General features: G+C 41.5%; 1 protein-coding gene across 1 annotated transcript in view; it reads left to right on the forward strand.

Moving 5' to 3' along the window:
- GADL1 (glutamate decarboxylase like 1) overlaps positions 1-12,137 on the forward strand; it is a 427,714-nt gene that overhangs the window by 148,002 nt on the left and 267,575 nt on the right. Inside the window, exon 6 of the mRNA XM_040353089.1 lies at positions 4,526-4,641. Within this exon, the coding sequence (XP_040209023.1) occupies positions 4,526-4,641 (116 nt within the window). The remainder of the gene's footprint in view (positions 1-4,525; positions 4,642-12,137) is intronic.

Below are 12,137 nucleotides of genomic sequence, written 5' to 3' on the forward strand. Positions count from 1 at the left end.
TGAATCGTGACCCCATGTAAATGAAGCGCCGAACGAACGGCGCATGCTCAGAATCATGTCAAATTTACTCCCTAAGATACGCCGGCTCAATTCATAAGACGTGAACGTAACCTACGCCCAGCCCCATTCACGTACGACTTACGTAAACAACGTAAAATGCGACGGCAGTTCTGACGTCTATACCCTAACATGACTTAGACCAACTATTTGGTGGTTTAACTTTACGCCCGACGTACGCCTTACGTAAACGGTGTAGCTTACTGCGACGGGCGCAAGTACGTTCGTGAATCGGCGTATCTAGGTCATTTACATATTCGACGCATAAATCAATGGAAGCGCCACTAGTGGCCAGCGTAAATATGCGCCCAATATACGACGGCGTAGGAGACTTACGTTGGCTGAAATTCAGGCGTATCTCCTTTGCAGAATCAAGCGCATAGATACGATGGCGCATCCGTGGACTTACGCGGCATATCATTAGATACGTCGGCGTAAGTCTTTGTAAATCCGGGCCAATGTGTTCAGCACATGCACGCACGCACACACACACACACACAATTTTTTTCTAGGGTTTAAAAATGGGTTTGTACCAACAAGACTGACTTTCTTCTCAACGTGATACCTTTGTTGATATTATTTTCAGCTTTTTCCATAAATCCTTTTTTAATTGCTTCTGTTGAAGTAGTCAAACCTTGTGTAGGACTCCTGTAGTGTTGGCTGAAATATCTGTCAAATAAATAACAACATAAAATATATTAGATTATCCTACATGTCCATATGTTTGCTATTTGCTTTATTCCCAAGAACATAAAGCGTTTGTGCCTTTTAAAATGTTCAGTGCAATTTTATCAACAAGGGGAAGCTACAACTCTCTCTGTGTTACTCAACCACTTAAGACCCGGCAGCTAAAGGACCTGGCCAGTTTTTGCGATTCGGCACTGCCTCACTTTAACTGACAATTGCACGGTCGTGCGACGTGGCTCCCAAACAAAATTGGCGTCCTTTTTTTCCCACAAATAGAGCTTTCTTTTGGTGGTATTTGATCACCTCTGCGGTTTTTATTTTTTGCACTATAAACAAAAATAGAGAGACAATTTTGAAAAAATGCTATATTTTTTACTTTTTGCTATAATAAATATCCCCCAAAAATATATATAAAAAAATGTTTCCCTCAGTTTAGGCCGATACGTATTCTTCTACATATTTTTGTTAAAAAAATTGCAATAAGCATTTATCGATTGGTTTGCACAAAATTTATAGCGTTTACAAAATAGGGGATAGTTTTATTGCATTTTTAAAAAAAAAAAATGTTACTACTAATGGCGGCGATCAGTGATTTTTTTCGTGACTGCGACATTATAGTGGACAGTTCGGACCAATTTGACACATTTTTGGGACCATTGTCATTTTCACAGCAAAAAATGCATTAAAAATGCATTGTTAACTGTGAAAATGACAATTGCAGTTTGAGAGTTAACCACAAGGGGGCGCTGAAGGGGTTAAGTGTGACCTCATTTGTGTTTCTAACTGTAGGGGGTGTGGCTGTAGGTGTGACGTCATTGACTGTGTTTCCCTAAAAAAAGGGAACACGCGATCAATGACGGCGCCACAGTGAAGAACGGGGAAGCTGTGTTTACACACAGCTCTCCCCATTCTTCAGCTCCGGGGACTGATCGCGGGACTCCAGCGGCGATCGGGTCCGCGGGTCCCGCGGTAACAGAGCTTTGTAGCGGGTGCGCGCCCGCGACCCACGGCTGGGCACTTAAAGAGGACGTACCTGTACGTGCTTGTGCCCAGCCGCGCCATTCTGCCGACGTATATGTGCAGGAGGTGGTCCTTAAATGGGTTAAAAAGTATGTACTGCTATATGCTATGTGATCTTATCTTTGAATGGGGTTACTAAAAGTCATAAAAACATGTAGCTAAGTATGATACTGGTATAAAAATATGTACAACGATACCACTGCTGAATCCAGATGAGGAGGGGTTAACATCAGTCCATCTGCATGTAGATGTCCAATGAAGGGAATTATCACAACTCCCAGTGGATGGTTGTATAATTCCAGGTTGATAGAGGGAAGTGATAGAGGGAAGTGTAACAGCCCTTGCGTGTGGCAGATAGTAAGGTCCCGCCGGCATGCAGATATGAAGGCACAGCAAAGGAGCCCTTCAGATGGACACGGCAAGCCCCGCCGGTGTCCCTGACGTTACTGGATCTCAACGGAACTCCCTGAAGGCCCAGAAGCCGGCGGAGAGGTGAGTACCAATCAAAAGAATTTTAATCAATCAAAAAAGATTTTGATTGATCAAAAAAATTAGCATCAAGCGCAAAGGTTAAAGCTTCAGCTAACAAATTGTGGCCAAATATCCAAATAGAACAACAACAAAGTAGTACATACAAAATTAGCATTAGTGAAGAATGGAGCAAAACCTGTGTCTGTTTGTTGTCAGATAAGCTTGTGCATCATCAAATTGTCTGAATAAATCACTAAGCGTTTACCATTCAAGGCCCCTTAAAAGTTTGCTTGTTTTATTGCCATAGAACTTTGTATAATTCATTTAGTTTTTTTACAGTGAACAGCATAAAAATGCTCTTAAATGTATATATAATGTATGTAAGTCAATTGAAAGTAAAAAAAAATTCTGTTAGTGGTCAGTGAGAGTTATAAAGACCATGGCATAGTGATCAGTAGGAAAAAAATGCCCAGGCATCAGTATTACTTCTACTGATGCCCAGGCATCAGTAGAAGTAATAAATTCCCTGGGGTCAATAGCTAGTAGAATTAATACTTTCCCTGGCATCAGAAGAAGTAATGAATACCCCAATATCACTGGTCAGTGGAAGATAGTGCCACACCGTTGGTGATCAGAATATAGTGCAACATTATTGGTGTTCAGTGGGAGAAATGTAGCCTCATCATTGGTGACCAGTGGGATGAATATAGACCTATTACTGGTGGTCACTGGGATGCATATAGAATTATTACTGGTGGACATTGGGAAAATGTAATCCCCATCACTGGCTGTAAGAGGGAGAAATTAAGCTCCATCATTGGTATACCTATTACTGCCTTGTGAGGAATGTGGGCCTATCATTGGTGGTAAGTAGAAGGAATGTAGCCTAATCATAGGTAGTCAATGGGAGATGTTCAATTACACCTATCTCGAAGACTCCTACACTGTTCCTTGTGATGACATCATTCATGAGTCCATAGAGGTACCATTGGGCAGGATATCATTCTGCCTGATTATCATCCCAACCATGGGAACTGAAGACCTAGCTTCAAAATTGGTGGTCCAAGATAAGGATGAACACCCCCATGTGGGAAACCTTACTGACTCTTGGGTCATGAACCTACTCTTTGTTGATCTGTGGCCCACTAGTATGGAGAGTAATCTGCCTGATCTGGTTGTAGAGTCGGAGACAAACAGTAGTCATGTCTGGGGGAATTATCTGCCCAAGCCAGAGGAAGTGGTAATGGATCCTGTGGCTAAAGTACAATAGAGCCCTATATAGAAAAGTCAGGCGGGGACGTGAACTCTCTAATAGCTAGCCCTTGCTTTGAGGAGATGAAGCTGGCTCTGGCAACACCTCGTCATGTGACCTAACAAATACCGGGCGTAAGATCAAGGACAATCTGGTCTTGATTACCTTTATTGTGGACAATAGTTTACTTTAGGAGTTTAATAGACCCCCAATGTAGCCTTAAAGATGATCTGTAATTTCTACTGTGCTGTCACATAGGGGGATATTAGCCCCTTATGTAATAGCAATAAAGTAAAAAAAAAGTTTAAAAAATGTAAAACCAAAAAGGTGTGGGTTTCCCTCTAAATCCATTCCAGGCTTGTATCCTAGATAAAGGTCATCCTGCATAGAGACAGAACTGTGGTCTGTCTATGTAAACAAGGCAGCTGTTCTGTCAGCAGGGAAGGGATGGAATTTATGTCCCTGAAAAGCAGGAAATACATTCCATGTCTTCCTCTAGTAAAAGCACCTCACACAGTTCCCATTAACACTGATTAGGCACACATTTAACCCTTTGATCGCCCCTAATGTTAACCCCTTTCCAGCTAGTGTCATTAGTACAATGACAGTGCATATTCCTATTGGCCAGTGAGGCCAACCATCTAAATAGTACGCTAATAGGAAGGTGTGTGGGGTGGGAGTGGTGAGACAGTTTTTTACATTACCAACAATTTTTTTGCATTTGTGAGTCTCCAGGTACACTTGCTAAGAGGTTTGGAGGCACAATGCTATAGGTGTCCATACCCTATTCATGTAACTGGTTCAGTATTTTGTAAGACATAACATTTACACAGTAAGTATATGGACACAGTAAACAGTTTTAATGCATTTAAAAACAGCTCTCCAATGAATAAGCAATTGCAATCTGTTTTGTAAGGCTCAACTGGCTGAGGGTTCATCTATTATAGGAAAATCAAATATGCTGACCCAAATGACAATGCTTTCATGTAGCTCAAAGTTTGTTCTGGAGGTGCACTAAAATGTATTTTTTTTATATAGGTGGATCAGTCTCAAATATGTATGCTGTAAATATGGCAAGATACAAACACTGTCCTGACATAAAGGAGCATGGACTTTCAAATACTCCACGACTTGTAATGTTTACATCAGAAGAGGTACAGTATTCATTAATTTTAATTCGACTGTAACTATCAATACTTTTTGTGTTGAGCATTATCTTAAAGTGATTGTAAACAACCAACTTGTAAAACAAGACATTCCGTTTAAAATAGAAATGAAAAGCAAACCATTTTTGTATAGATATAAAAAAATAGTTTTTTTCCCTTTTTGATATGTGATCACATTCCCTCTGTTTTCAAATGTATAAGAGCTGGGGGAGGAGAAGCAGCAGTATACTGAGCTTCCCAGTGAGAGGTTATGCAGGGGAGGCATGTCAGAAGAAGTTTGATCATTGGAGAACTCATTGAGTTGCGATTATATCTAGAGAATTGACCACAATGTGTTCTTCTGCTTAGTGTGGTCAGTTTTTAATAGGAAAGCAGAGAGACTCACAGGAACACTGGGTATTTCACACACAGGAAGCAATACAAAGAGAACAGGATACCTTCTCATACAAGTACAAGGTACAGCAGGCACATATCAGGAATATGAAATGTTAGGGAAACACATGCTTTAAGAATATCTCTTAGGCCGCGTACACACGACCAGTTTCCTCGGCAGAATTCAGCTTCCGACCGAGTTTCTGGCTGAATTCTGCCCAGAAACCCGGCCGTGTGTACACTTTCGGCCGAGGAAGCCGACGAGGACCTCGGCGAGGAAATAGAGAACATGTTCTCTATTTCCTCGTTGTTCTATGGGAGCTCTCGTCCCGCCGAGCTCCTCGCCGGCTTCAGGGCTGAACTGGCCGAGGAACTCGATGTGTTTGGCACGTCGAGTTCCTCGGCCGTGTGTACGAGGCCATACTGTGGACATTGTATACTCTTGCAACCCAGCCTCAGTGTATAGTCAAGGCATGGTAAGCATCAGTGAATGCAGTTCTCAGTATGACATAACATTGTTTTAGTTACAGAATAACCTTTAAGCTTAGCTAATCCCGTTAGCATGCTATATTTAAAAAGTATTATAGAAAATGATCTGTCGTGTTCCCCTCTATTGCTGGTATCACTTTGCAACTATGTTCTTGGATTTCCAGATTTCTGGGCTAAGCACCATCCTTTGATGCCAAGGTTTCTTTGCTAGAAACCTCAAGGTGCAATGATACCCATTGAGACTTGGTAATGGGGGCTGGATTAACCCCCCTGGTGGTATTCCCGAGTTTGGCTCGGGGTAAGATTTCTGTACCAGACTCGGGCTTGCCTCGCAGCAGCCACAGACAAAGTTACTTACCTTGTCCCTGGATCCTGCGATGCCTCCCCGCTGTGTGAGCGAGTGGCATCCTCGCTCGATTCACACAGTGTCCCTGTGTGCCGCCGATCTCCGTTCCCTGCGACGTTACGACGCACTGGGGGCGGAGATTGGTGCCAAATTCAAAAAAGTAAATAAACACATTACATACAGTATACTGTAATCTTATAGATGACAGTACTGTATGTAAAAAATACACACCCCCTTTGTCCCTAGTGGTCTGCCCAGTGTTCTGCATGTTCTTTTATAAAATAAAAACTGTTCTTTCTACCTGCAAACTGTAGATTGTCCATAGCAACCAAAAAGTGTCCCTTTATGTCAAAAGTGGTTTTAGAGCAGCTAGAAAACAGCGATAATAAATTATAATCACTTGCAGAATTGAGCGATAGCGATTTGTGGGGAAATTCGTCATAAAAAAATAAAAGTAGTGACAGCGACAATTCTGCAACTGAGCAAATTTCAGTGATTTTGAGTTGATTACATTATTGAATAATTTTTATTATAATTACATTATTATTTGTTATAATTATTTATAATTATTTATTATATTATAATTTATGATTTTGTTTTTCAAACTTTTTCTTACCCGGGAAGCCTACTAGACTCTTGTTTGTACAGATTTAAGAGATTTATTCCTAAGAATTACAAGCCTTCAATGTAAAACACCAAATTTCCTTGCAAAATAATGGTACCGCTTTCAGCACCTAAAATCTGAAATAATCATACCGCCAGGGAGGTTAAGCCTAGATACCATTAAAGATACCAATAAAGTTGGACCCTTGGTTACAAAGTGAAAGCTGCAAAACACAAAGAAGATGCTTTTCTGGCTTCTAAAAGTACTGTACCTGTTGCCGAAAATGTGTTTCCAGCACGACACCATCGCGCTGATTCTCGGCGACAGGGTGCCGACATCTCGCACTCGCTGGAATAGACAAAGCATATTCCAGCGAGTGAATGAATATGGGGTACATCGTACCCCTACCCATTCACCTGGAGGCAAAGTGTAAAAGTAAATAAACACACGACACAGGGTTTTTAAAATAATTTATTAGTCTGCTCCGGGGGCCCCCCTGTCTTCTTTAGCTCTTTTACCAGGGGGGGCCTTCTTCTTCACCGCCGTCTGGTTCTCTTCCGCTCTCCGGGGGTCTTCTCCGCTCTCCGAGGGTCTTCTCCGCTCTCCGGGGGGTCTTCTCCGCTCTCCGGGGGGTCTTCTCCACTCTCCGGGGGGTCTTCTCCACTCTCCGGGGGTCTTCTTCTATCTTCTCCGCTCTCCGCTGTTGACTCGGCGCTCCCTGGTTCTTCTCCCGCTAGCTCTCCGGTGCCTTCTCCTTCAGGGCTGGCCGCCGCTATCTTCGTGTTAGCTCAATTAATAGCGGCGGCCAGCACGCTCTTCTGTGACGTCTTCTTCTCTTCTTCTCTTCTTCTGCCTTCTCCCGATGTTAACACGATGCCTCTTCTCGCTGCAATGACAGGTGCGCGGTTTGCATCCAATTTATATAGGCCTCTCTTATGATGTCACAGTCCCATCATGCTCCGGTACCTACCCACGTGTTTTTTTTACGTTTTTTTATTTAAAATTTGGCGTGGAGTTCCTTCTCAGAAAGCATACCAAACGCCGCAGCTAGAATTGGCGGGAATCCAAGTCGGATCTCCCGTCGCTTCTATGGTGGCTTTGTCTCCATCGCGGGAAGCCAGCTCGGCGCTGGCTCTCGCGATAGGGCTCGTAGGTGCTCAATCTCGCCGAGAAAGGGAGCGAGATTGACACAATATCGCGGTCACCCACTGTATTAGCAAAAGTTTAAAGAAACACTTTACCCATTCAGAGCAAAATGATAATTGGGAAAATTTCACACCATTGTAATACTGCCACATTGTGTGTATGGCTGTGTTTACATTAGACATTAATGGTATCTATAGTCACAGGGATGCCTTGCAGTAGAGTTGCAGTAGTTGCAATTTCTCTCAAGCCTCGTACACACAACCGTTTTCCTCGGCAAAATCCATCAAGAAAAATGCTGGCAGAGCATTTTTTTCCAGAGAAAAACTGTTGTGTGTATGTTTTCGTCAAGAAAACTGTTGTGGATCTCGACGAGAAAAGAAGAGAACATGCTCTCTTTTTCTCGCCGGGAGTCTCAATTTCCTCGTCGTGTTTCTCGTCGGGCTGGTTTACGATGAGAAACACATTCGTGTGTATGCTTAGAAACCCACGCATGCTCAGAATAAAGTATGAGACGGGAGCGCACCTTCAGTAAAAGTAGCGTTCGTAATGGAGATAGCACATTTGTCACGCTGTAACAGACTAAAAAGCACAAATCGTCTCTTACCAAACTTTTACTTAACATGCAGTAACATGAGATTAGCAAAAGCAGCCCCTAGGGTGGCGCCAGTGGAATCAAACTTCCCCTTTATAGTGCCGTTGTACGTGTTGTACGTCACCGCGTTTGAGAATGACGAGATTTTGTCTTGACAGTGTGTATGCAAGGAAAGCTTGACAAGATTCTCGTCAAGCCTGACGAGAACCTCGTCGAGGAAAACAGCGTTTCTTTTACGACGATATTCTCGGTCGTGTGTACGAGGCCTTAGAGCCATATCCCCCAAGATCCACTGCCATTGTATTTGTTATCATTTTAAATATGGATAGTAACAGTAAAGACTGTGTATTAAACTTTCCCTTCATGGATGATTAGCCTCATCTTGGATAAGCACCGAAAGAATACATTTAACTTTTGACCTGGAACTACTAAATTCAAGGGCTTGTGAGTAATTGAGAACAATAAGCAGAGGAGGGCAAACAGATCATAATGGATCAGCAGATACAGATTCAGCTTGAAGCACAAACAAAACAGGGTAGTGTGAATTTTCAAAAATGTTCGTATATCTACCCATGACCACATGAAAGTGAGCAGATGACGTTTCAATGTATTTTCATAAAGACTGAAAGATTAAACTTTGAATGTGTGTTTTTATGGGAAGCTGCTCTACTTTTGCTCCAATGTTCTTAAACTCAGCCCTATGCATTTTGAACTGCACATCAATCAAGTCAATCATGCTCTGATATTTCTTTGCCTTTCCAAAAAGGTAATTCTGCAAACAATGTGATTATATTATCTCTTTAACATGTTTACACTCAAGTCTTTTCTTCAGTTCCCCTTCTCCAAATCTCCTGTTCTCAAACGTGGTGACGTACAACACATACAATGGCAGGGGAAGTTCGATTCCACTGGCACAACCCTTGGGGCTGCTTTTGCTAATCTCATGTTACTGCGTGTTAACCCCCCTGGCGGTATTCCCGAGTCTAACTCGGGGTGAGATTTTTTTGGCTACGATCGGTAACCCCGAGTTAGACTCGGGCTCGCCTCGCTGAATCCACAGGCTTGGTTTACTTACCTTGTCCCTGGATCCAGCTATGCCACCGCGCTGTGTGAGTGAGTGGGACCTCGCTTGATTCACACAGTGCCTCTGTGTGCCGTCGATCTCTGTTCCCTGCGACGTTACGACGCACAGGGGAGGAGATCGGCGCCAAATTCAAAAAGGTAAACAAACACATTACATACAGTATACTGTAAGCTTATAGATTACAGTACTGTATGTAAAAAATACACACTCCCCTTGTCCCTAGTGGTCTGCCCAGTGCCCTACATGTACTTTTATATAATAAAAACTGTTCTTTCTGCCTGCAAACTGTAGATTGTCCATAGCAACCAAAAGTGTCCCTTTATGTAAAAAATTTTTTGGAGCAGCTAGAAAACAGCGATAATAAATTATAATCACTTGCAGAATTGTGCGATAGCGATTTGTGGGGAAATTCGTCATAAAAAAATAAAAGTAATGACAGCGACAATTCTGCAACTTAGCAAATTTCAGTGATTTTGAGTTGATTACATTATTGAATAATATTTTTTTTGTAATTATATTATTATTTGTTATAATTATTTATAATTATTTATTATATTATAATTTATCATTTTGTTTTTAAAAAAAAATCATACCCGGGATGCCTACTAGACTCTTGTTTGGTCAGATTTAAGTGAGTTATTCCTAAGAATTATAGGCCTACAGTATAAAACGCCAAATTTCCTTGCAAATAATGGTACCGCTTTCAGCATCTTTTTCTGAAAGAATCATACCGCCAGGGAGGTTAAGTAAAAGCTTGGTAAGAGACGATTTGCACTTTTCAGTCTGTTACAGCGTGACAAATGTGCTATCTCCATTACAAACGCTACTTCTACCGAAGGTGCGCTCCCGTCTAATACTTTATTCTGAGCATGCGCGGGTTTCCAAGCATACACACGATCGTGTTTCTCGTTGAAAACCAGCCCGACGAGGAACGCAACGAGGAAATTGAGACTCCCGTCGAGGAAAAAGAGAACTTGTTCTCTTTTTTCCTCGTTGAGTTCCTCGACAGTTTTCTCGATGAAAAGCATACACACGACCGTTTTCCGGTCGTGTGTACGAGGCCTGAGGCTCGAATTAGTTTAAAAAAGGGTGGGCTCAGGATGCCGAGCACTGCACCCTGAGCCCACTCAGTTGTGTGACAATAGCAAATTAATATTAACATGTGATCTACTGATTGTGGGTGCAATGATTTCCAGGCTCCTGCTGAAAAAGATAATACATGCAATTTTTTTTTCCTGCAAAATATGTGCATTTATCATTTGATTCAGTAATGGTGAACTCTTCCTTTAAGATTTAGTTGGATCAAATCCACATAGCTTATTTTCTCTGACATGTTGCAATTTAAACATGCACATGTATCAAGTAATAACTATATAAGAGCTGTCAGTATATGGTCAGTTTTGCTGAATTTGTTCATTTTTGACAGACAACAAAATAAACAATTAAATATTTAAGGTAATTTAGCCTGTGTTCTACAAATTAAATAAAAAAGTAAGGCTTCTGAGGGAATTAAGTCATGATAAGAACCCATGTCTTTAGGTTAAAGCAATTGTGGATGGCATATAGAATTTCATGGCATTTTTGACATGTTTAGGAGAAGTTTTTAAAGCACTGTCAAAAGCTTTCAGAACACATTGCTAAACAGTTTTCTTTCTTTGGTAAATTAACTAAACAGAAAATCTTCCCAAAAGCCGTATGAGTATCTAAAGTGTGTTTGGCAGGTGTTTGAGACATGTTGTTATTAACTTGAAATGAGGCATTTGGCAAGCTTTGCAAGTTGGTAATACCAGCCAAACGCTGCTGGACAGCTCAAAAATAAAGCACAGCAATCCATTGTATTGTATATGTGCTAGACCATGCAAGTTTATGCTACACACCAGGCATTGGCATTGCAAAACATTTGGAAAGCTTCAATAACATGAAGCAAATGCTTGTTCTTTATGTCCATGGAAAAGAGACCTTAGTGTGCCAGGTCATGTCCTGTAGGCCACTGGAGCCCCCTGAAGTGCCTATGAAAATATCAATTGCTGAATTGGTATTTTCATTGGCATAGTTGCATTCACCCACCCAACTTGCCAATGTGTAGGCCTAGTCACAGGTTATTTAGACATCAAGTAATGCAATTCTAGTATGCTGGATGGTGTGTTTATACTTATCATATTAGGAATAGCAGAGTTTTTAGGGGCTGCAACAATGGATGGGGACATGGATCATCACCTTATGATAACTGCCACCTCCATATGACTTTGGGGGTTATTTACGAAAGGCAAATCCACTTTGCACTACAAGTACAAACTCAAAGTCCACTTGAAATTGCACTTCAAGTGCACTTGGAAGTGTAGTCGCTGTAAATCTGAGGGGAAGATCTGAAATGAGGGGAAGCTTTGCTGATTTTATCATCCAATCATGTACAAGCTCAAATGCTGTTTTTTTTCCTTCCATGTCCCCCTCGGATCTACAGCGACTGCGCTTCCAACTGCACTTTCAGTTCAATTTCAAGTGCACTTTGCACTTGTAGTTTGCACTTGTAGTGCAAAGTGGATTTGCCTTTAGTAAATAACCCCCTTTGTTTCATTTCTAAATTAATGGTATATGGTAAGGTCTGCCTACATGTTACAACTTTGGTGGCCAGCTCAGGCATAATATAATAAACCAAAGCTGGTTATGATTAAATAAATCCTAACCAGGTCAATTATGAAGCAGTCTTAATTTCTTCGATATTCTGCTGAGAAATTGAATAGGTGCATGTATGCAGTCATTGAGGTTGATTGTCTAAAAGAGTAGATCGTGTTCACTTTGTGATATTTTATTTAGCTTAGCGTATGAAGTGAAGCTGTGCTGACTTCAATCA

This window comes from Rana temporaria, chromosome 5 (genome assembly GCF_905171775.1).
Source record: "Rana temporaria chromosome 5, aRanTem1.1, whole genome shotgun sequence".
Lineage (NCBI taxonomy): Eukaryota > Metazoa > Chordata > Amphibia > Anura > Ranidae > Rana > Rana temporaria.